The sequence below is a fragment of the Trichechus manatus genome, unplaced genomic scaffold (assembly GCF_000243295.1).
Source record: "Trichechus manatus latirostris isolate Lorelei unplaced genomic scaffold, TriManLat1.0 scaffold00052, whole genome shotgun sequence".
NCBI classification, from domain to species: Eukaryota; Metazoa; Chordata; class Mammalia; order Sirenia; family Trichechidae; genus Trichechus; species Trichechus manatus.
The window spans coordinates 12431640-12457892 of record NW_004443988.1 but is presented as its reverse complement, the minus strand read 5'-3'; the positions used below and the strand labels follow the sequence as shown (position 1 = coordinate 12457892).

The 26253-nt window shown below is 42.0% G+C and overlaps 1 protein-coding gene across 1 annotated transcript in view; it reads left to right on the top strand.

The window, feature by feature from the left end:
• Positions 1-26253, top strand: part of CAPN13 (calpain 13) — a 139137-nt gene that overhangs the window by 37117 nt on the left and 75767 nt on the right. Inside the window, 3 exon segments of the mRNA XM_023732400.1 lie at positions 4386-4471; positions 23124-23198; positions 24544-24692. Coding sequence (XP_023588168.1) covers positions 4386-4471; positions 23124-23198; positions 24544-24692 — 310 coding nt within the window.

Sequence of the window (26253 nt, the reverse complement as noted above, 5' to 3'; positions counted from 1 at the left end):
TTTTCTATTCTTTCATTGTCCCCTTCCCCATTCCTTTATTGTACGTAAAGTAACTGGTGTATGTGCACAAGCATATTGCGTTTCTTTTTTTTTTTTTACTAAATGGCCAATGGTATGTTTTGATCAACATCAAGTGGAGATGGTATGGGGAAAAATACTGGTCCTGTGAAAATACCCCCTTTCTCCATTAGTGGCATGCTCATTCAGCTATCTTTATATTCCAATAAGTTATTTTGCTCTCAACTGTTTAACAAAAAATGACATAAAAAATCCTTGCATACCTTGTTTGACTGGAGAATTTTAATTTTTTTTCATTTATCATTGTAAAACCAAGGACAATTTTATAACTTTTTTGTACGTAGCTGTTACATGTAGCACAATCTGCCTTTAAGTAGAGATAAATTACTCTAAAAGAAACGAATCCTAGATAGTTTTCCCTTTAAGTCAAGTGTCTTGTTATTTAAATAAACTTCTTGCTTAAAATGAAAAAAAAAAAAGAAAAGGGGAGGACAGCTACTGGGGATAGATAGCAGTCTTTCCCTTGATCTAAGAACTGTCTTTGGTGGACAAACGCAGGCAATTACTGTCTGCAACGTAATTCAATTGGGAAAACATTACTAAACCCCAGGCTCCTCCATTCAACGATGAAGACGCGGAGGCCTGACAGGGTAAGTGTCTTTTGTGAGGTTACACAGCTATTTAATGACCTGCCTGGGCAGACTCCATGGCTCCTCTGCTCCATCTGTGCTTAACAGGGTGCTGTGCGGTGATAGTGTTTCCTAGTCTTGTGATGATTTCCTGCAAATGTTCCCCCATCTCTCTCATTCCCACAACTCTTAAAGTCTAATAATATATTCTAAGGCCTAAGAAACATGTTCAAAATTCCAGGGCACATTTTTCACAGGTATTTGTGGGCTCAGGAATGCAGAGTTTCGGGTTATATTCCAGCATGCTTTCTCTCATGTGCCTTCTCAGACTTGCCCTCTCTGTATATCAATCTCCCTCTCCTGTCTGTTGACCTAAGACCAGTTGCTCCATTGTTTTGTGCTTTGGTGAGTGTTCCAATCCACAAAATGAGGTCAGTATCTCCTGTCTACTGTCTGTCTCCCTAAAAAAGTCAGCTACAAAATGCTTCCTCTGCCAGGGTCTAGGATAGTAGGCACCTAGTAAACATGTATTGCCTTGGTGGATGAGTGCACTTGCATGAGTGAATGAATGGATTTGACCTTGGCCTATGAGGATGACATTACTATGCCCCATTATAGAACATACGTGAGAAACTCAAAAGACATGTCCCACAAGCAAGGAAGAGCTTCTGGATAAACCCAGGCCAGAAGAGTTCCCAGCCACAGCGGCTCCAGACTCCCTTCATTTGGATCCCCTCTGCCTCACCTTCCTAAGCCCTCTCCTGAATTCTCAATGGGGACAGCCAGTATCACCACCACACTTGGCCACGTATGGATACTCTGCTTCCCACAGCTCTCCTGTCCCAGATGCGGATAAGTCTAGGGACAGAAAATTGGTTTTACCTCATGTGCCAACTCTGACCAGTTGGCAATGCTTCTGGATTTAGGGGAAAAGAGCTGTGATCAGTGATATCTGTGTTGGCTGTAGAATGAGAGAGTTGTGTTACCTGCACTAGGTATTTTGCCATCCCTTAACAAGACCCTTTTTATACATTGAGACATCCTGTTTCTCCTGTGAACACAGGGGAGAAGGGACTTGTGCATGCAGAGGTACTGATGGCCAAGGAATGGGAGTCTCCACAGAGGCTGGGCATGGGCATGGCAGTGACCTTCCAGTTATAGGATAGCTGTCTAGGGACCTAGGCCAGAGAGAATTTGAGGTGAACTCAATGCGTGTGAAAGCTGGACGATGAGTAAGGAAGACTGAAGAAGAATTGACACCTTTGAATTATGGTGTTGGCAAAGAATATTGAATATACATGGACTGCCAAAAGAACCAACAAATCTGTCTTGGAAGAAGTACAGCCAGAATGCTCCTTAGAAGCAAGGATGGCGAGACTATGTCTACATACTTTGGACATGTTATCAGAAGGGACCAGTCCCTGGAGAAGAACATCATGCTTGGTAAAGTAGAGGATCAGCAAAAAAGAGGAAGACATTCAACAAGATGGATTGACACAGTGGCTGCAACAATGGGCTGAAGCATAACAATGATTGTGAGGATGGCGCAGGACCGGGTAGAGTTTCGTTCTGTTGTACATAGGGTTGCTATGGGTCGGAACCGATTCGACGGCACCTAACAACAACAACAACAGGAGTCAGAGAGCGGGCTCAGCTGTGGTTTGGGCTTCTAATGATTGCACTTACACACCCAAACATTTAAATTGTTTTTATAATCGTGAGAACAGAGTACACTGAGCGGTCTAACAGCGTCCCTGGCCTATGACAGCAGGGGGTCAAGACTTGTATGGTCCATTCTGCCCTGCCATTCTGTGGCCTCTGACCCTTCCCAGCTTGTGTTCTAAGGAGCATTAGCCTGGTAAGATCCTCTGTGAAGACAGGTTTCCAAATTGTTTGGAAAAGGCTGCGTACCATATGTCCTTCTGGGAGAGTCGTAATGTACATTAGTATTTTAAAGGTTCTGTATTAAAGACACAAGTACAACTTGGTTTTAATCTAAAATTGGCCATGAAATCATTTTTTCTAGGACTATTAACGGCCTGTGGAACTAGCACTGAAGAGAATACACTGGGTGGAGCATTTTCTAGAGTAGATAGCCTGAGCCCACTCTTGCCCAGGGGCACCCTTCCTGAGAAAGCTGACCAGGGTCAGGGCCAGGGGAGTGAGGCACCTAAGCCAGCCCATTCTTGGATGTGACTGTGACCTTGGCTTTGAATGTAACCCCTGAGATACCTGGCCAAGGCCCATATGGTCACCAATAGGGAACTGTCAAAAGGAGCAACACAGTCAAATAAGGGCCAAGAATTTGACTTGGGTAAAGATTCTTCCTCCAGAGACAAGTGGCTATAACTCTGAACCACAAGTCTAAGATTATACCAGCCCATAAATGCAGTGTGCTTTTTAATCTATTCATCCTCCCTCCAGCGGGACACAGATGGGAGGATAAATGAAACTGGCATTTTTTATTATGTACCTAGCTGGGTTGGAAGTACCCCGGGCAAGGGGGTGTTTATCTGCATTTAGCCCTGTTCTCAGCCCCGTTGAATCATCAGCCGCTCTTCTCCCATGTGCTCGTCTGAGCCAGCCCCTGACTGTCCAGTAGGCACTTAGTAAGCTCTTCGGGCCACCAGGTGACCATTTCTCACTTCCCTGTTCCATGGGCTCTGTGAGGTGCTGTTGACTGTATGCATGCTGGCTAGGGGTGGGGCCGAGAGCAGTAGGAAGGCTGAGCTTGTGCAGGGAGCCTCCCAGGGCAGCGCTGAAAACCAAAGCATCTTCCACTGCAGGGCTGGCCAGAGACAGAGGCAGACAAGGAAAAGCAGAGAGGTACTTCATCCAAGTCAAGATCTGTGGCCCATGTTCAGTTGTGTCACACCTATTTGGCAGTGCCCTCATGGTGATTATATGGAAGGGTTGACCAGCTCCCTCAGGGGTTACATTCGAGGCCAAGGTCACAGCCACATTCAAGAATGGGCCATGCCCTGGAGCAGCCGTAACCTTTGTCCCCTCCTAATACCAAAATTAGGAGCACGGGCTTTGGGACTGACAGTGGCTGGGTTCAGAATTCTGCCTCTACCTCTTACTTTGTGGCTTTAGGAAAGTTGCTTAACCTCTCTTATGCTCAGTTTCTTCCTCTGCAGGGCAAGGTTTATGTGAGAATCTACCTCAGGGGATTGAACATGTAAAGCACTTAGCAGGCACCTGGCTCCCAGCCCTGCTTTTCAACTGGTTTTCTTCTCCATAGGTGACACCCATTCAGGGCTTTATCAGCCCCCTGTGACCTAGAATCTTTACAAGTTTGTCTCCTTCCCTCACCCAGCCAGGCCTCTGTCTCCCCAGACAACACTAGCACAGATCAATATTGCAGCTGCAACTCGATCATTCTTTAACTCCTCTCACCAGGCTGAGGGTCCTTGTTCCCAGTAACAGCCTCAAGGGTTTGCTGTCGTTTTGTTGTAACTTTTTTACAGTCCTGCCCTCTGGCCTAAGTGGTTTGTAGGAGCAAATGCGCCATCCTCGGTACCTTGGTATCAGGGAGTAGGTGATGGGGTGTGTGTGTGTGTGTGTGTGTAAGACGTTGATTTTTTTCTCTTTCCATTTCTTTCCTGGCTGCAGCCAAATGAGGTCAGAAGTTTAATTAGTCCTTGGTGGTAAAAGAAGCTGCATTCGTGTCCCATCTTTCTGCTGACTTCTGCTGGGGAGCAGTGACTGTTTTCTTTTCTGTTGTTTTTTTTCCAGATTCAATACAGGAGGGGCTGGGAAGAAATCATCTGCCTGTGGAACCCCTGGGGCAAAACCGAATGGAGAGGGCGCTGGAGTGATGGGTATGTCTTCTGGAAACTCCTCCATCCTTCATGAAAGAGCTCCCATGCTCAGGGCACTCCCTCCTCCACCAGGAGAAGACAGGCCCTTGTTCTGACTGTGTTGCTCAGTATGGCAATGCCCTATTGGTGACCACATGGATTGTGGCCTGGTGGCTCAAGGGTTACATTTGAGGCCAAGATCACAGCCACATCCAGAAATGGGCTGGCTCACATGCCTTACTCCCCTGGCTTCTGACTGTACCCCTGACCCTGGTCAGCTCTCTCAGAAAGGGTGCCCCTGGGCAAGAGAAGCCCAGTTTATCTACCCTAGATATCTATCCTTCCTTCTCCCTCCTTCTCCTTCTCTTACCTGCTGTGGCCTCACTGCACGCCTGTCCAGGGCACACCTATACATGGCTGTTGGTCCATCCCACACTACCATGATGCTGTTTGCCAAGCATCCATTAGATACCTACCATGTACACTCAGCACTAAGTTCATGGTGTTAGGTGCTGTAGGCAACGGGTTTGGTTTTTGGTTTAGATACTTCTTTAAAAGAGCACAATACACAAAGCAGACATTCTTTACTAATTAAGCTGAACTATTTTTTTGTTTTGTTTAAAGAAGACTTCAAGGGATATTTTTGGTTTAAGGTTTAAGGGAAATAGTTTCAGGGGTTCATCTAGCTTCATTGGCTCCAGAAAGTCTGGACTTCATGAAAATTTGAAATTCTGTTCCACATTTTCCCTCTTTTGATCACTGTTCTTATAGTAGTATCAGGAAGCACTGGCAATTAAAACTCTTACTTAAATAATCCCTTAATAAAAAATGATATCTCCCATATACTTAACCTTTGAGTATAAAATGAAAAGTTTGATTATATGAGGTCCACCATGTGGATGGATATTTGAAAAGTCTGTGTTGTTTGTATTGGTGTTTGTGTGTATATAGGTAGAAAAGTAACCAATTGATTAAATATTTAACTTTCCATGTAGCTGTTTTGGCATGTGTAGATATAGTATTGAGTAATTGTACAGCTTTGGCAACTGTTTGCTATATTTTATTGACTGTGAGATTTTGAGCTGTCAAACAAGTTGATTTTTTGTCCAGGTATAAATATCTTAAACACACTGAGTTATTGTAGACAGGAAAAAGAGAACTGAAGGAAAACTACAACTAAGTTATGCACAATTCTTCTTTCAATTAAATCACAAATACACTTCACCACTACTCACAACTCCCTACTTCAAACATTTCAATTCCCAAACACTAAAACAAAGCAATACGCAAAAATATTCAGAGACTGGAAGGACAGAACAAGATGTTTGTGTAAGTACAGCAGTTCTCTCCTTTGCTTCCTAGGTTCAGAACATGCTTTTCCACTTGGAATCCACTTCAAAGAGGTCACACAGAGACACGATTTCATTTCCCCATCCTGTAGTCTATAAATTTAACTGCCAACAGCATTCACTAAAGCAACATGCTATACCAAAAGACATAATAAATATCTTGTGCTATTTATCATAAAAGGATTTCATTGGGAATTGCAACAGAGTAGAATGATTGCAGAGAAAGAAAGGAATAAGGACTAAAGGTATTCCAGGTTCCTGTCTCTCACCTCTCCCCCCACCTAAAATTCAGATACTTGTTTGAAAAAGTTGACTAGTATTCGGAATATTTCACTTCATTCAATACATAGATATTTGGAAGCCATCCAAATAATAAAGACTTTTTAAAAACTTGTATTTCAGATATTTATTTTTATCTGAAAAGTTAAAAGAGATAATAAAATCAGTGATCGTAATTGCTGAATTCATGGCAGTTGCAAAACAATGACTACTTTTTTTAAAAAAGACTTTAAATGCATTTCTTTGGTGACTGTGACCTTGTAGCACATTTATATAATCAATGCATTTTATTTCATGTCCTGTGTTACATTTATTTTCTCTTTCATTTGAAAGTTAGATCATTTTTACTTTCAGAAAGGATTTGGATAACCATAAAATAAAAACCCATAGACAATAGGAATTAAAGTACAGAAAAATAAGTATGTATGGTGAGAGACTAGCATGAAATATTTAATTAGGGACTAATTTAGTTCTTTTTTTTTTTTTTTTAATGGTTTATCGTTTAGGTGAAAGTTTACAGAGCAAATTAGTTTCCCATTTAACAATTTATACACAGCTTGCTTTTCATGACATTGGTTGCAAACCCCTTAACGTGTTAGCACTCTCCCCCCTTCCTCCCTGGGTTCCCCATGTGCATTCGCCCAGCTTTCCTGCTCCCACCATCATTCTGAACTTTGCTTTTGGGCAAATGCTGCCTTTTAGGTTTCGTATAGTTGTTGTTCTGAGGTATACATTCGTCACTGGTATTATTGTTCATTCTATAGGCCTGTCTATTGTATGGCTGTAATGTGATCTCTGGGAGTGATTTCAGTTGAGTTTGAAAGGTGTCTAAGGGCCATATTCTTAGAGGTTCAACCAGTCTCTATCAGACCAGAAAGTCTGGTCTTATTTAGGAGTTTGAATTTTGTTGTACATTTCTCTCCCACTCTGTCCATAATCTACTACTATGGTCCCAGTCAGAGCAGTCTGTACTGGCAGCTGGGCACTGTCTAATTCTTCTGTGTTAGGCTAGTGGAGGCCGTGGTTCATGTGGTCCATTAGTCCTTTGGACCAATTGTTTCCTTGAGTTTTTGGTTTTCTTCACTCTTCTTTGCTTCAGACAGGAAGAGACCAATTTTTGTATCTCAGATGGCTGCTTGCAAGCTTTTAAGACCCCAGTCATTACTCACCAAGGTAGGATGTAGAACATTGTCTATATGGATTATGATATGCCAATTGACCTAGATATCCATTAGGACTATGGTTCCTAGCCCTCAAGCCAGTATCTCAGTCCCAGAAGGTGTATGGTTATGGCTAAGAAGTTTCCCTGTGTGCACTATTGCATACATGGATATATTTGCAGCATGTACGCATATATATGTAATTGGGTGTACTTCCATATGCCCTCCCACCCCGTTCAGCTTACATATCTACCTATATATCCACTTGTACATTATGTTTGTTATTACTGTTGTTGTAGGATTGTATATGTATTAGTACTTACCGTTTTTGCCTTTTACTCTGGCGTACCTTTCAGTGCCCTCCTTTACCTTGATTATATTGTGCTTACTTTCTCCATATCATGTATTATCTCTCTCTTCACCAAAATTAGTACATGTCTACTATCTAGTTAGTGGTTTCCCACCCCCATCCCTGGTAACCATAAAAAAAGTTTCTGTCTGTGTGAAAATCTTTTCCTGAGTTTTTATAAAGTGGTCTCATACAATATTTGTCATTTTGTGATTGACTTATTTCACTCAGCATAATATCCTCCAGGTTCATCCATGTTGTGAGATGTTTTGAGGATTCATTGTTATTCTTTAATGTTGCATAACATTCCATCGTATGTATGTACCACAGTTTGTTTATCCATTCATTTGTTGACAGACACTTAGGCTGTTTCCATCTTTTTGCTATTGTGAGTAATGCTGCAATGGGCGTGCATATGTCTATTCATGTCATAGCTCTTATTTCTTTAGGATATATACCTAGGAGTGGGACTGATGGATCATATGGTATTTCTATTTCTAACTTTTTGAGGAAGCACCATATCATATTCTGTAGTAGTTGTACCATTTTACATTCCCACCAGCAGTGTATGAGAATTGCAATCTCCCCACAGACTTGCCAGCATTTGTTGTTTTCTGTTTTTTTATTAGTGCCATTATTTATTTTTTTTAATAATATTTTATTGCGTTTTTGGTGAAGAGTTACAGAGCAGTGTAGGTTCCGTGGATCTTGCTTTTCTAAATCTCCTGCTTTACTTTCTGCAAGTATGATGCCATGAAGAGTTGTCTGTAATTATTAATCCATCAATGTATACAGAATGTTGTATTTTTTTAATTGTGCTTCAGATGAAGGTTTATAGAGCAAATTAGTTTCTCATTCAACAATTAATATACATATTGTTTTCTGACATTGGTTGTCAACCCCACAATGTATCAACACTCTTCCCTGCTTGACCTTGGGTTCCCTATTTCCATTCGTCCAGCTTTCCTGCCTCCTCCTGCCTTCTCGTCCTTGTCCCTGGGCTGGTGTGTACATTAGTCTTGTATACATGGTTGAGCTATGTGTATTATTGTTTGTTTTATGGGCCTGTCTAATCTCTGGCTGAAGGGTGAACCTCAGGAGAGTATCAGTGCCATTATTACTGGTGTGAGATGGTATCTCACTGTAGTTTTGATTTGCATCTCTGTAATGGCTAATGATCGTGAGCATCTCTTCATGTATTTGTTGGATGCCTGGGTGTCTTCTTTGATGAAGTGTCTGTTCATGTCCTTTGCCCACATTTTAATTGGGTTTTTTGTCTTTTTGTCGTTGAGTTGCTGGAGTTTTCTATAAATTTTAGAGATAAGACCCTTGTCAGATATGTCATTGCCATTTTTTTTCCCAGTCTGTGAATTCTCTTTTTACTCTTTTGGAAAAGTGTTTTGATTAGCATAAGTGTTTGATTTTCAGGAGATCCTAGTCGTCTAGTTTATCTTCTGCTGTTCGTGCTTTTTAAGTTATATTTGATAACCTATTTATGCTGTAAATTAGGGCTCCTAGGTTTACCCTCATTTTTAAATCTGTGATCTTTATGGTTTTAGGTTTTACATTTACGTCTTTGATCTATCTTGAGTTAGTTTTTGTGTATGGTGTGAGGTATGGATACTGTTTCATTTTTCTGCAAATGGATATCCAGTTTTGCCAGCACCATTTGTTAAAGAGACTATACCTTCCCCATTTAATGGATTTCAACCCTTTGTGGAAGATTAACTGTCTATAGGTGGATGGTTTTATTTCTGGGTTATCCATTCTATTCCATTGGTCTATGTGTCTATTGGAGCCCTGGTGGCATAGTGGTTAAGAGCTCGGCGGCTAACCAGAAGGTCAGCAGTTCAAATCCACCAGCTGCTCCTTGGAAGCTATATGGGGCAGTTATACTCTGTCCTATAGGGTCGCTATGAATTGGAATCCACTTAATGACACCTAACAACAACAACATGTGTCTATTGTTATACCAATACCTGGCTGTTTTGACTACCGTGGCTGTATAGTAGGTTCTCAGATCAGGGAATGTGAGGTCTCCTACTTTGTTCTTCTTCTTCCGTAATGCTTTACTTACCCGGGACCTCTTTCTTTTCCATATAAAGTTGGTGATTAGTTTTTCCATATCATTAAAGAATGTTGTTGGAATTTGGATCAGGATTGCATTTTATCTGTAGATCACTTTGGATAATATTGCCATTTTCACTACGTAAGTCTTCCTATCCATGAGTATGGTATGTTTTTCCATTTAGGCAGGTCTCTTTTGGTTTCTTGCAGTAGAGTTTTGTAGGTTTTTTTTTTTTTTTCTTGCACAAGTCTTGTACAAGACTTTTGGGGGGCTATTGTAAATGGTACTGTTTTCTTGATTTCCTTTTTGGAGTTCTCTTGGTTAGTGTAGAGGAATCTGACTTATTTTTGTATGCTAATCTTATACCCTGCTTCTTTGCTAAATCCTTCTATTAGTTTCAGTAGCTTTACTATAGAATGCCTGGGATTTTCTATGTATCAGATCGTGTCATCTGCAAATAGGGATAGTTTTACATCTTCCTTATTGATTTGGATGCCTTTTATTTCCCTATCTTGCCTTGTTGCTCTAGCTAGGACTTCCAGTACAATAATGAATAAAAGTGGTGATAAAAGGTATCCTTGTCTAGTTCCCATTCTAAGGGGAATGCTTTCAGTCTCTCTCCACTGAGAATAATGTTGGCTGTTGGTTTTGTATATATACCCTTAATTATGTCTTCTATTCCTATTTTGCAGAGAGTTTTTATCAAGAATGGATGTTGGGCTTTATCAAATACCTTTTCTGCATCAATTGAGATGATCATGTGATTCTTTGCCTTTGTTTTATTTATGTGGTGAATTACATTTGTTAATTTTCTAATGTTAAACCATCCTTGAATACCTGGTATGAATCCCACTTGGTCATGGTGTATTATTATTATTTTATATGCTGTTGAATTCTGTTGGCTAAGATTTTGTTTAGAATTTTTGCATCAATGTTCATGAGGGATATTGGTCTATAATTTTCTTTTGTAGTGGTGTTTTTGCCTAGCTTTGGTAGCAGGGTTATGCTGGCTTCATAGAATGAATCTGGGAGTATCCTTTCCTTTTCTATGTTCTGGAGTTGTTTAAGTAGGATTGGTGTCAACTCTTCTCTGAATGTTTTGTAGAATTCTCCAGTGAAGCCTTCTGGCCCAGGGCTTTTTTTTGTTGGGAGGTTGTTTTTTTTTTTTTTAATGATCTCTTCAATTTCTTCATTTGTTATTGGTCTGTTTAAATTTTCTACTTCAGTTTGAGTTAGTTTAGGTAGATAGTGAGTTTCTAGAAATTTGTCCATTTCTAGGTTTTTGAATTTTTTGGAGTACAGTTTTTCATAGTATTCTGCTATGATCCAGTTGATTCTGTTGTATTGTTGCCCATCTTATTTGTTATTTTGATTATTTGCATATTCTCATTCTTTTCCTTTGTTAATTTGACCAGTGGTGTGTCTATTTTATTGATTCCTCTTAAAGAATCAACTTCTAGTCTTGTTGATTCTTTCTATTGTTTTTCTGTTTTCTATTTCATTTATTTCTGCTCTAATCTTTGTTATTTCCTTTTTTCTGGTGACTGTGGGCTTCTTTTGCTGCTCTTTTTCTATTAGTTTGAGTTGTAGCATTGCATTAAGCTATGGATTTTGGCTTTCTTCTTTTTTGATATGTGCGTTTAATGCTTTGAATTCTCCTCTAAGGTTTTGCTGTGTACCACAGGTTTTCATATGTTGTGTTTTCATTCTCATTTGATTCTAGGAATTTTTTTATTTCATCTTTAATTTCTTCTGTTACTCAGTGGTTTTTCAGCAAGGTGTTATTCCGTTTCCATGTATTGATTTTTCACTCTGTTCTTCCTGTTATTGATTTCTAGTTTTATAATTTGTGGTCAGAGAAGATGCTTTGTATTATCTCAATGTTTTTGAATTTATTGAGGCTTACTTTGTGGCCTAAGATATGGTCTATTCAGGAGAATAATCCATACACATTGGAGAAGAATGTATGTTGTGCCGCTGTTGGGTGGAATGTTCTGTATATATCTATGAAGTCATATTGGTTGTGTTACTTAGGTCTTCTGTATCTTTGTCTGATGTCTTTCTATTCTGTCCTTCATTGAAAATGATGTGTTAAAGTCTCCTACTATTTTTGTAGAATTATTTATTTCTCTTTTCAATGATGTTAGAGTTTTTTATGTATTTTGGATTGCTTGTGTAGATATTTATTATGGTTATGTCTTCTTGGTGGATTGTCCCTTTAATCGTTATATGATGTCCCTCTTTGTCTCTTATGATGGATTTTGATTTAAGTCTAATTATCAGAGATTTATATTGCCACTCCTGCTCTTTTTTGGTTATTGTTTACGTGGTATATTTTTTCCATTCTTTCATTTTTAACCTATTTATGTGTTTGTTTCTAAAGTGTGTCTCTTGTAGGCAATGTATTGATGAGTCATGTCTTTTCTAACCATTTTGCCACTTTCTGTCTCTTGACTGGTGCATTTAAGCCATTTACATTCAGTGTGATTATCAATAGGTATGAATTTTACTGTTGTCATTTGGTATGCTTTTTGTTGTGGTGTTGTCATTTTCTTTGTTCTGCTGTGCTGAGTTCTTTTTTTATATATGTATTTTATTTTATTTTCCTTCATTGTTGTTGATTTTGTGTTTACTGAGTCTTTATGGTTTTCTTCTTTATTTTGGTGTGTAGATTTATTAACTTTCTTTGTGGTTCTTCTGATGTTTACCTTTATCTTCCTAAGTTTAAAAGAGTCTGTTGTTCCTTGATATTTCCATGACTTCCTCTCCATATGGAAGTTCTATCTCTACATCATTTATTTCCTGCTTTTTTTTTGAAGTCATCACTTACAGATTGACATCTTGTTTCTTATTTTCAGTTCTGTAACTTTATTGTATTTTTGAGATTTCTCAATCTGGGTTGGCATCTTGGTGATGCTGTTTGTTGTGCAGCTTACTCTCAGGTTGTTGTCTGATGTCGTTGGTTCTCTATCCAAAGGACTCCCTTTAATATTTCTTGTGAAGATGATCTGGTTTTTACAAGCTCCCTTAATTTCTGTTTATCTGATAATGTCCTAATTTTGTCATCATGCTTCAGAGAAAATTTTGCTGGATATATAACTCTTGATTGGCAATTCTTTTCTTTCAGAGTTTTATATGTATCATCCCATTACCTTCGTGCCCGTATGTTTTCTGCCGAGAAATTAGAGCTTAGCCTTTTTGGCATCCCTTTGTAGGTAATATTTTGTTTTTCCTGAGCAGCTCTCAGAATTCTCTCTTTATCTTTTGTTTTGGCAAGTTTGATTATGATATGTCTTGATGACTTTCTTTTGGGATCTATCTTGCATGGGTTTGTTGAGTTTCTTGGCTGGAAATCTTCTTGTCGTTTGTGATATTGGGGAAGTTTTCTTCCAGCAGATCTTCAAAAATTCTCTCTGTGCTTTTTTTGGTCTCCTCTTGTTCTGGGATTCCAATCACGCATAAATTATTCCTCCTCACAGTGTCCCACATAACTCTTAGGCTTTCTTCATTTTTTTTTCATTCTTTTTTCTGATTGTTCCTCAAACAAATTGGTATCAAGGGTTTGTCCTCTATTTCCCTAAGTCTTTCTTCCCTTGTTTCAATTCTCTTTCTATGTCCTTCAATTGAGTTGTCTATTTCTGATGTTTTATTGTTAATCTTCTGGATTTCTAGTTGCTGGTTTTGTATGATTTCTAATTGTCTATTTAATTTGTCATTTTGTTTTCATATTGCTTTCCTGAATTCTAGGGTTTTGTCTGTGTTTTCCTTGATCTCTTTGAGGACCCTATATATAAGCCTTTTGAATTTCTTATCAGATAGTTCCATTACCATCTCTACCTAAGGAAGGTTTTCTGCTCCTTTATATTGGTTACTTGGTTGAATCATCTTATTTCTTTATATGGTTTGATGTTATCTGCTGTCTCTGAGGAACCCTGGTGGTGCAGTGTTTCAAGAAGAGCTCAGACTATTAACCAGAAGGTCAGCAGTTGGCATTAAGGTGTTATTTTATTTATTTATGATTTGTTTTGTTTTGTTTTGATACATCAGAGAGGGTGCTGTCTCTGGTAGGGAAGGGGCAGGGCAGGTGGCTGGGGGCCATGCAGGCATTCTCTCCAGCTAGGTGGTGGGGCCAGGCGACCAGGGGCCATGTAGTGCTCTCTCTAGTGGGGGAGGGGTGGGATGACTTGGGGTTGAGCAGGAGCTCTCTCTGGCTGGGGCAGGGTTGGACAAGTAGCTGAGGCCACACAGGTGCTCTCTCTGGAGGGGTAAGGGTGGGGCGAGAAGCCAGGGGTCACACAGGTGCTCTCTATGGTGGGGGAGTGGTGGGGTGGGTGGCTGGGTGTCACACAGGTGCTCTCTCCTATGGGGGAGGGGTGGGGTGGGCAGACAGGGGGCACACAGGTGCTGTCTCTGGGGCAGGTGAGTGGGTGAGAAGGTGGCGAGGTGGCAAGTAGTTGCTCTCTCTGGCAGATGAGGCATGTGGCAGGTGACTGGGGGCTGCGCAGGCACTCTTTCCAGGGAGTGAGGGGCAGGGAAGGTGACAGGGGGTTATGCAGGCACTCTCCAGCAGAGGGTCGGGGTGGGGCAGACAGCCTGGGGCCACACAGGCACTCTCTCCAGTGGTGGAGAGGTGGGGTGGGTGACCAGGGAGGAGGGGAGAGAAAAATAAAAAACAAAAAAGGGGGAGGGCTCATCTATTGCTCCGTGTTCACCACCTGCCCTACCAGTCAGGTCTCACTGCTAGAGATTTGCCCTGTCTCTGGGTCCCGATTTCCTGCCTGTTCTTTGTATACCAGGATCCCTGAAGCTCTCTTCCTCTTTCCTGTACTTTCCCTCCTTAGCTCCAGTTCCTGTCCTGCTCGCCTTGCTTCACTCTAGGTATGTCTTTGCAGTTTTTATGTCTCCTATTGGGAGTTCTGTGATCTTGTCTTCCTATGCTCCTCACCCAGCGTAGCTGCTGGCTTTGTTTCAAAAGGGCCCCACTGTGCTGGATCGGCTGACAGGGCACCTTCACTCTGTATCTCTCCTCGTTCGCTGCTGTCATTCAGTTTCTTTTTCCAGTCAGTGTTTGATTTAATTCTATATCCTTTCATTTGATTCTCAGGGCTCCAGGGTTGTCATCTGTGTCTGTTACACTTTGTTTCTTGGGTCTTTGTTGTAGAGGGAGGGCATGGTGCATCTGACTAGGCCGCCATCTTGAATCTGACTCCATAGGGTTTTCAATGGCTGGTTTTTCAGAAGTATATCAGCAGGACTTTCTTCTGCAGTTCTGCTGGATGGGTTTGAACAACCAACCTTTTGATTAGTAGTTAAGTGCAACTCATTTGCACCACCCAGGCACCTTGTAGTGGGTGCTCAAAAAATATTTCTGGGATGAATGGTTCTAAGTGGTTTCCGGGGCCCTTTTGGGCATGTTCCAGACAGCAGCCCTCTGCCCAGCTGGCCTAGATGTTGGTCAGTGAACCCCAGGGAGCTGGGCTGGCATTTCTCGGCTGCCAGGAAGGCTGACCTCCAGTCCCCTGGCCCCTTGCTGACTGAGAATGACTGGCAGATGGTGGCTCTGAGAGGAATGGGGGCAGCCATATGTTCCTTGCTCCTCTAGACGGTCCACGGGGCCACCGGGGGCACTCTTCTGAGGGTATGTGTAGATGGATGAAGAGTGTAGGGACACAGCTGCCACAGTAACATGGTTGGGGGGAAACATGATCTGAAAGGAAATGCAATGCGTTCAGACAAACAGAAGAACAGGACCCAACAAGCAGTGAAAATCAATACAGTGACAGCAGTGAGTTTTGAAAGGCAAGTAGGGGTCAGCCAGTGTTCCACCAATCAGGCCATTCCAGAGCCGGGCCTGGTGGCCCAGGCTAGGCTGTAAGCCCCAGAGGCTGGGTGCCTGGAACAAGTGGGTGCTCAGAAAATGTGAGATGAATGCATGACTGGGAGTGGAGGGCTAGGAAAGGAAGAGAGGAAGGGAAGAAGGGAGGAAACAAGCAAAAGGAATTGGTAGACTAAACCTGGGTGTTACTTCAGATGCCCCTGTTGAACAGAGGAGCCTAAAACTTCCCCCATAGGAAGAGAAATAAACTTGCAAAACTGTGAAACACAAATGGAAGAGAAGGTTTTGCAGAGAAGTGGGAAGACTCTTGGTAACTACCTCTCATGATCACCTACTTCAGGGTCAGCAAACTATGGCCCACAGGCCAAATCTATGCCACCTATTTTTGTAAATAAAGTGTTATTGGTGCACAGCCATGCCCATTTATTTATATATTGTCTTTGGCTGCTTTTATACTGCAGCAACAGCGTTAAGTAGTTGCAATGGACTGTATGGGCCACAAAGACTAAAATATTTACCATCTGGTCCTTTACAGAAGTTTGTTGACTCCTGCCTTAAATGCCTCCACAGTCCCAGTTCTGACCACTTGGACTTAAGGAAGCTGGAGTCTTCTCTTGCACAGCATGTGCTGGGGCAGCAGCATGCTGCAGAAGACCTGGGTTCAAATCCCAACTCCACCCCTGACTCTTTGGGGATCTATGCATGGGCAGATTACATCACCACACCTGCCTCTGTTTCCTCATCTATTAAACTGGGTTAAGAATGCCTCCTTAGTGTACATGTCAAGTTTTAGCCCATATTAAGCGGTATCTATCACAGATCACTGCTAAACCTCAGCTTGGCCGAGCGGCCCATATGTCTTAGATAAGCACTCACTATGTAACAGCGCAAGAGACATGTCAGACACAGTACATACTCTCAGGTTGTTTACAACCTGGTTGATGGGAAGAGACACAAACTCTGGAGCCAGATCTAGACTGTCTGAATTTGATTCACAGCTCTATTACTTACCAGCTATGTGGCCTCAGGCAGGCTACTTGACCTCTCTGGGCCTCACTTCCTCTTCTCTGAGACTGGGCTAATGATAGAACTCACCTTAGAGGGATATGGCCAGATTTATATGAGTTAATGTATGTGAAGTAGTACTGCACATCAAAAGTGCTATAAAGTGCTATAAAAATATTAGTTATTATTATAGCTATAATTGATGGGAAGTTGAAACCTGCTTTCTTTTTTTTTAATTTAATAGCTTATTTCACTTTTTTTTGTTGAAAATATACACGCAGAACATACACCAATTCAACAACTTCTACATGTACAATTGAGTGACACTGATTACATTCTTCAAGTTGTGCAACCATTCTCACCCTCCTTTTCCAGATTGTTCCTCTCCCATTAATATAAACTCATTTCCCTCCTAAGCTTCCTATCTAACCTTTTGAGTTGCTGTTGTCAATTTGACCCCATATAGACAGTTCTTTAAAAGAGTGCAATACTCAAGGCAGACGTTCTTTACTAATTAAGCTAAACTAGTTTGCAAATCTGCTTTCATACGTACTAGTGTGGGGTTGTTGTTGTTGTTGTTAGGAGCCACCGAGTTGGTTCTGACTCATACTGACCCTATGCACAACAGAACAAAACACTGCCTGGTCCTATGCCATCCTCACAATCGTTGCTATGCTTGAGTCCATCATTGTCGCCACTGTGTCAGTCCATCTCATTGAGGGTCTTCCTCTCTTTTGCTGACCCTCTACTTTACCAAGCATGATGTCCTTCTCCAGGAACTGGTTCCTCCTGATAACATGTCCAAAGTGCATGAGATGAAATCTTGCCATCTTTACTTCTAAGGAGAATTCTGGCTGTACTTCTTCCAAGACAGATTTGTTTGTTCTTCTGGCAGTCCATGGTATATTCAATATTCTTCACCAACACCATAACTCAAAGACATCAATTCTTCTTTGGTCTTCCTTATTCATTGTCCAGATTTCACATGCATATGAGGCAATTAAAATACCATGGCTTGGGTCAGGTGTACCTTAGTCCTTAGGGTGACATCTTTACTTTTTAACACTTTAAAGAGGTCTTTTGTAGCAGATTTGCCTGATGCAATATGTCGTTTCGTTTCTTTACTAGGAGACTAGGGGACTAGGAGGATTGAATGAATACAAGGAGTTATGAACACAGATGACATTAAGAGCATACTTGTAAACTTTTCTAGCACTAGGGTGGATATGGTTTAAATTTCCATTTATGATTTTCCAGGGCAAAAGGATATTCACACCAGAAAAACAAATCCACACATCATAACAACTGTTGATATCATTAAGCAGGAGAGATGCACATAATATATATGTTTACGTAAATGAACCAGCCAAAGTTAAACAGTGAGACCACTTTGAGTAATATCTGACAAATCATGGTGGGAAACGAGCTAACTTCAGTGTAGTGCCTACTATGATCCAGGCACTTAATTCATCATCTTATTTAATCCTTGCAACAACACTTTATACCATCTCAAACATACCAACTATTGTGAGGATGGCACAGGACCAGGCAACATTTTGTTCTGTATACATAGGGTCGCTATGAGTCAGAACTGACTTGACTGCACCTAACAACAACAACAAAAGCAACAACATTTTGAGGTAGGAATTATTATTGCTGATTCATACTTTGGCTCATTGAGGCTTAGCATGATTAAGGTACTTGTCCAAGGTGACCCAGCTAGTAAGGGTAGAGAACAATGATAGAAAAATCCATTTTATTTTTGGTACACTATACAGCTCAACTAGTTCAACCTCCCACTGAAGATAAACTCCTCCTCTAACACCCCTGACAGATGGTCATCTAGCCCCCCCAAGGGCGTGGTCTTCTCACCAAAGGCAGCCCAGCCCGCTGTTGGAGAGCACCAGTTGCTAAGCCCTTCTCGCGCCTCCCTACACTTATTGATCTTTCTAGTCCTGAAGAGGTAAACCTCGTCTTCCACCTGAAAGCACCCTACTTTAGATCTCTGCTCTAGAATTTCTCCCTTCAGCTAAGCAAATAAGATTGTTCTATTTCTCAGGTGGCATGGTTTCCAGATTTCTCACCCACCTGGTCACCCTCTTTAGGGCTCCTCTTTAACTCTATTTTAAACATTTGTCTTAGTTATCTAGTGCTGCTATAACAGAAATACCCCAAATGGATGACATTAACAAACAGAAATTTATCCTCTTATGGTTTAGGTGGCTAGAAGTCTGAATTAGGGCGCCAGCCCTAGGGAAAGACTTTATCTCTCTGTTGCCTCTGGGGGAAGGTCCTTGTCTCCTTTCAACATCTGTGGGCTGGGCTTTCCTTTGAAATCTCCATGTGTCTTGGTATCAATCTACCCCTGGGTCTAGGAGATTCTCAGTGCAGGAACCCTGGGTCCAAAGGACATGCACTGCTCCCAGCTCTTCTTTCTTGGTGGTAATAGGTCCCTTCTCTCTCTGCTTACTTCCCTTTCCTTTTATCTCTTGTAAAATAAAAGGTGATGCAGTCCACACCCCAGGAAAACTCCCCTTACATCAGATCAGAGCTGTGACCTGAGTAAGGGTGTCCTATCCTCCACTAATCCTATCTCATTAGCATAACAAACACAACCTAATCCTCTTTAACATGACCGAATCCTGCCTCATTAACCTAATGGACAACTCACTCCCAAATGGGACCATAACCACAAGCATAGAGGCAAGGATTTACAATGCATCACAAAATGGAGGTTAACCACATCAGATCACAAAACGGAGGACAACCACACAATAGTGAGAATCATAGCCTAGCCAAGTTGACATATATTTAGGGGGGACACAATTCAGTCCATAACAGCACTCATCACAGGATACAGCTATTAACATTCCTCAGTTCTGGGATCTTTGCAAAGTCACCACCTCCAGATGACCAAAGTGACTTGAAGCGAAAGAATTGTACGTCTGAAATGGGCCAGAAGTACCTCAAAATTTAGGCCCCATTTAGGCATCATCTGGATCCCACGAGAGCATCTGCTCCTTCAGAAAGTCAAGAAACAGGCGCAGCGTCCTAAATGATTTGTGCTGAGAAATTTGTGCTCAACCCAGCCAGTCACTCTCGGGCTCACAGCAAACAACCACGTTAAAGCAGGACTGCACTGCAGCAGTTGTGAAAAGTCATTTATTCAACCAACATATTGCGCATCTACTATTTGAAACATTGTGGTAGGTCCTGCAGGTGTAGCAATTAATTGAGAAAAATTGTTGCGTGCCAACTCTGTGCAAAGGCATTGTGTTAAACACCAGTGATATTATAGTGAGCAAGGCTCATTGACTTCATGCAATTTGGTGTCTAGTGAGGGATAGCAACAAATAAGCCAGCCATTGTAACCGAGTGTGATAAGTGCTGAGGCAGGCATAGCACAGGGTTTGTAGGAGCTCAAAGAAGGGGCACTGACTCAGGAGCAGAAGGGGATAGGCAAGGCTTCCCAGAGGAAGTGCTTTTCAGGAGGAGAGATGAGTAAGGGCTAGCCAGTTATAGAACTGAGAGAAAGAAGAGTGTTCCAAGTGGAGCATCATGGTGAAGGCTCAGAGGTGTGAGGGCAGGTGTTTTATTTAAGGGATTGAAAGACCTTCATTATTGCTAGAGTATGGGATTCAAGGGTGTGGGGGGGTGGGGGTGGATGGGGGAATTACCGAGGTAGAGCTGGAGGATGGGCAGAGTCCAATCGCTATAGGGCTTACAGATTCTGTTGAGAGGTTTGAATTTCATCCTGAGAGTAATAAAGGACCACTGATGTGTTTCAGGAAACCCTGGTGGTGTAGTGGTTAAGTGCTACAGCTGCTAACCCAAAGGTGGGCAGCTTGAGTCCACCAGGTGCTCCTTGGAAACTCTATGGGACAGTTCTATTCAGTCCTATAGGGTCACTATGAGATGGAATTGACTCGACGGCAATGGGTTTGTTTTTGTTTGTTTGTTTGTTTTTTGGTTTTGATGTGTTTTAAGCAGGGAAATGGCATAGTCAGATTTGCATTTTAGAAAGATCATTTTAATGGCAGTGTGGAGAATGGATAGGAAAGTGGGTAGGGAGGACTGAGTTCAGTGAGACCAGTTAGAAGTCCAAGTGGGAGATGAGAGTTGTCTAAGACAACAGCAGCAGGGATGGAAATAAGTGGGTGGCTTTGAGAGGTGCTTAAGAGTTTGAATTGTTTGGATGTGAGGGATGTGAGAGAGAGAGAAAGCATTAAGAACAATTCCTAATGTCCTCGCTTGGGCAATAGGAGGAGGAAGAGGATGAGTAGCATTTGGGACAGGTTAATTTTTCACTTAAATTTTTTTTAAATTGTGCTTTAAGTGAAGGTTTACAGCTCAAGTTAGTTTCTCATACAAAAATTTATACACACATTGTTATGTGACCCTAGTTGCTATCCCTATAATGTGACAGCACACTCCTCCTTTCCACCCTGGATTCCCCGTGTCCATTCAACCAGCTCCTATCCCTTTCTGCCTTTTCATGTCACCTCCAGACAGGAGTTGCCCATTTAGTCTCGTGTATCTACTTGAACTAAGCACACTCTTCACGGGTGTCATTATATGTCTTATAGTCCAGTCTAATCTTTGTCTGAAGAATTGGGTTTAGAAATGGTTTTAGTTCTGGGATGAGTCCAGGGGCCATGTCTTTTGGGGTTCCTCCAGTCTCCATCAGACCATTAAGTCTGGTCTTTTTACTAGAATTTGAGTTCCACATCCCACTTTTCTCTTGCTCCATCAGGGACTCTCTGTTGTGTTCCCTGTCAGGGCAGTCATTGGTGGTAGCTGGGCACCATCTAGTTCTTCTAGTCTCAGGCTATTGGAGTTTCTGGTTTATGTGGACCTTTTTGTCTCTAGGACTAATATTTTCCCTGTGTCTTTGGTGTTCTTCATTGTCCTTTGCACCAGGTGGGTTGGGACCAACTGATGCATCTTAGATTGCCACTCACTAGCTTTTAAGACCCCAGATGCCACTCACCAAAGGGGAATGCAGAACATTTTCTTAATAAACTTTGTTATGTCGATTGACATAGATGTCCCTTGAAACCATAGTCCCCAGACCCCTGCCCCTGCTACTCTGTCCCTCGAAGTACTTGGTTGTGTTCAGGAAACTTCTTAGCTTTTGGTTTAGTCCAATTGTGCTGACTTCCCCTGTATTGTGTGTTGTCCTTCCCTTCACCTAAGAAAATTCTTGTCTACTATCTAGTTAGTGAATTCCCCTCTCCCTCCCTCCCCACCCTCATAACCATCAAAGAAAGTTTTCTTCTGTGTTTTAACCTTTTCTTGAGTTCTTTTAATAGTGGTCTCATACAATATTTGTCCTTTTGGGACTGACTCATTTCACTCAGCATAATGTCTTCCAGATTCATCCATGTTATGAGATGTTTTGTGGATTCATCATTGTTCTTTATTGTTGTGTGGTATTCCATTGTGTGAATATACCATAATTTGTTTATCCATTAGTCCATTGATGGGCACCTAGGTTGTTTCCATCTTTTTGCTATTGTGAACAGTGCTGCAGTGAACATGGGTGTGCATATATCTATTCGTATGACAGCTCTTATTTCCCTAGGATATATTCCAAGGAGTGGGATGGCTGGATTGTATGGTACTTCTATTTCTAGCTTTTTAAGGAAGTGCCAAATCAATTTCTAAAGTGGTTGTACCATTTTACATTTCCACCAGCAGTGTATAAGTAAGTGTTCCGGTGTCTCCACCACCTCTCCAACATTTATTATCTTGTGTTTTTTGAATTAATGCTGGCCTTGCTGGAGTGAGATGATATCTCATTGTAGTTTTGCTTTGTATTTCTCTAATGGCTAATGATCATGAGCATTTCCTCATGTATCTGTTAGCCGCCTGAATGTCTTCTTTGGTGAAGTGCCTGTTCATATCTTTGCCCAGTTTTTAATTGGATTATTTGTCTTTTTGTTGTTGAAGTTTTGCAGTATCTTGTAGATTTTAGAGATTAGACCCTGATTGGATATGTCATAGCCAAAATTTTTTTCCCAGTCTATAGGTTGCCTTTTGACTCTTTTGGTGAAGTCTTTTGCTGAGCATAAGTGTTTGATTTTTAGGAGCTCCCAGTTATCTAGTTTCTCTTCTGGTGTTTGGGCATTGTTACTTATGGTTTGTATTCTGTTTATGCCATGTATTAGGGCTCCTAGTGTCGTCCCTATTTTTTCTTCTATGATCTTTATCATTTTAGATTTTATATTTAGATCTTTGATCCATTTTGAGTTCGTTTTTGTGCATGGTGTGAGGTACGGGTCTTGTTTCTTTTTTTGCAGATGGATACCCAGTTATGCCAGCATCATTTGTTAAAGAGACTGGGGCAGGTTAATTTTGAAGTCACTGTGGGATGCTGGGGAGACGTAGAACGGACTTTAGCATGTACCCATGTACAGCTCAGGAAAGAGGATTGGGTGGGGGACAGAGGTTTGGAAGCCCTCAGCACATAGAAAATGACTGAATCCTGTCCTAGGTGGAGTGACACTCTCCCTTTGAAGCCCAGTAACTAATGAAGGCCTGTGCAAAGGGCCCTGTCAGGCCACTCGAGATTAAGATGAGGCACTCTGGGAGACCTCGCCCAATGGTTTATCTTTTCATGCTCAGGTCACAGGAATGGCAGGAAACCTACAACCATTGTAAAGACCAGCTGTATAAGAACAAGGAAGATGGAGAGTTCTGGTATTTACTCCCCTTTACAAATTGTGTTTTGAATTCTTATTGCCCAATCCTTCATCCCCTACCCCTTTCCTCAAACTTTTATGAGGATGTAGATTAGCTTTGCAGAGACCTGTTTAGAGGGAGCTGCTTTTCTCTACCAAAGTACAAAAACTTTGGATAGGAAATTATTTCTGTGCTCCCTCTTTGTGTGAAAGGTATTTAAGTTCTAAAACTTTACAGTTTCTAGGATGTGTTATTAGTAAAAGGAAATACTGGAAGCAAAGCTTTGAAATTCACAGTCTTGTGGAAACTAGGATGTATGATTATCATACCTATATCTTCTATACCATCTTGTTGGGAGCCTAGAGCTCCACTGTCTTCCCTGGCATAAATCTACAAAAAAGGCAACAGAGCATTGATCTCCCAGCCCTGAGCATAGAGTTCTGGGTAAGACATTTGTGTCCACACCCAGCAGTTATGCATGACTAAATGTTTTTAAAAAAAACACATTCTTGGCTGTATGCTCACATCTTAGAGGATAAAATGGACATTTCTCTGAAGGGTTGTCTGGTTTACTTAGTGCCATATTTAAATGAAATTGGCAGGTGTTAAAAAGGAGGCTGGGTTTAACTAATTAAGAACCAGACCTGTAACCAAACCAACTCTGACTCATAGTGACCCTATAGGACAGAGTAGAACTGCCCTACAGGGTTTCCACGGAGTGGCTGGTGGATTCAAACTGCTGACCTTTTGGTTAGCAGGCAAACTCTTAACCACTGCACCACCAGGGCTCAAATTAAGAACCAGAGGAGGGACAAATATAAATTAGAAAGGAAAAGGTCTCCAATGCCTCCACTTTCATCACAGTAGGAGGTGAATTTGAGGCGTTGAATCCAATTTATTCTGATAAAGACCTCAACAATGAACTTGGCAAAGAGCCCTAGGGGAAGGCGATTTTCCAGGCAGCACGTAGGACCCTAAGCAGAGAGAACTGGGTGACTGTCCTTTGGCTACAGGAGGGCTGGCAATTTGATCAGTGGTGTAGGGACAGATGGCTGTTGACGAAGAAGCTACTACCAGGTGCTCTGAGACTTGCAGAGCCCAGAACTTAACTCTATCCTTCCCCTTCTGGCCACTGAGTGGAGAGGCGCATAAAGGAGCTGAAGAGGGGCACCTGACGGTGTGTCCCAGGGTGATGTGAGTGATTTTGGGGAGGAGAATGAAGCTCTTGTCTTTGGGTAGATATCCACCGTGAGCCAGTGGATATTTTAGCTGCAAGGTGAAGGAGTGATGTGATAGGAAGGCTCCTCCCACCTTCTGGGACAAGAGCAGTGGTCATTGAGTGATGTGCATCTGTTTTTAACAGGATTTCATGTCAAGATATCCAAGATAATTTCTCCTGCCTGTATGTATGTAACCAGACTCCAATCAGCCTGGACCATGGAAACATGTTCCCTGAAAGATGGTCTGAAATGATATTTAAGAACCAAGGGATTCGAGGAAACCCTGCAGGTAGTAGTGACCCTGGTAAATATTCTGCCTGCCAGAAGCTGCCAGCCCGGGTCCTGCCCTGGCTTCAGTTCTCACTGGCCTCATGATTCTGAACTGTCAGGGAAGCTGAATAGAGAGAAGTTTGACAGCTGAAAGGGGCAGCTACCACTTCTCCCAGGGAAAAGATTCCTGGTGGAAGGCAGGCAGGAGAGTCTTAAATGTGCACCCTCCCCTGTCCCTTCATGCTGACTATCATCACTGTCCCTCTGCTAACCTCCACCTACCTCCTGGGAGTACATCAGGCTCTCCTCTCTTCAGTCAATATCCAGGATGGGGTGGAGCTTGTGGAAAGAGCACTGGACAAAAAGTCAAGGTCTAAGTTAAACCATTATCTTTGCCTCATACTAGCTTTGTGACTCTGCGAATAGGGTTAGTCTCTCTGTCCTCAGCCTCTCCAACTGTAAACAATGGAATTAGTAATCCCCGTCTGCCCCCTGAGACCACAAAGCACCTCCAGACCCAAGGGACACTATCCCTGCCCTGTCTCGGAAGGTGTCTCCTGCAGCAGCGTGCTGAGATCCCCATGGTGGGCCTGCTTCAGAATCTGTCCTTGGAATCCCCTGTGATGGATCTTGTTGATTGTGTTTTGGGAGAGTCACATACTGTCACTGCACCTCCCACTCTCATTTGTGACATTGATGAGTGGCACAGCTCCCTGCAAAGATGAATCTGAGTATGCTTACATGTCTCTGGAAAAAGAGGTCATGTGGACAATATTTTTGTGTGTGTGTACGTGTGTGTGTTTGCACCCAGACATACGCAATCCCCCCTCCTGGGCACCATCTGTCAAGAATGACTGGCTCCAATGACTCCATACCTCAGGTGTCACCCTCTCTTCAGCATTCAGGCTCTTCACTCTCCTGGCCAGAGAACCTAGCCACCAGGAGGCTGTGGTCAGGCTCTGGAGACCTGCCAAATTACTCTGGGGCAACACACTTACTGATTCACCTTCCTGAGCTCCACCTGTCTGTGCAGCAAAAGCCCCCCTCCTTGGATATACTGGATGCTAATGGACTAATCCAAATAATGTACATTGGGCCATTTTTAGTAATTCCTTACAAGGGATAGAAGGGAGGGAAGCAGTGACCCTGTGCTGCTAAGTGCACTTCAGTGCATCGTCTTATTCAATCCTCCAAAAATCTTGGGTCTGTGACCATCCTCTATGCATTCTCATTTTCAGTTGTGACTGAAACCTTCTGATCTGTATTAATTCATCTCTATCTTGACTTACCTTCATCCTTTTATGTATTTGAATCTAACAATTTCCACATTCGTTCACTAGGCTTCTTCTGGCTTCGATGAGCAGGCTTGGGTAGCTGAGTACTGCAGATTGCCATCTCTCTGCCTGTTTGCTCTGTCTCCATTGGTGTTTCGGGATTGAAATGTATTTCCAGACTCTATTGGTTACTGCCAATCCATAAGCTCATGCATACGTCGGGACTCTGGAATTTCACTTATTACTACCAAATGGCCCTCAACAGTTTTTTTTTTTTTTTTTTTTTTTTTTTTTTTTTTTTTTTTTTTT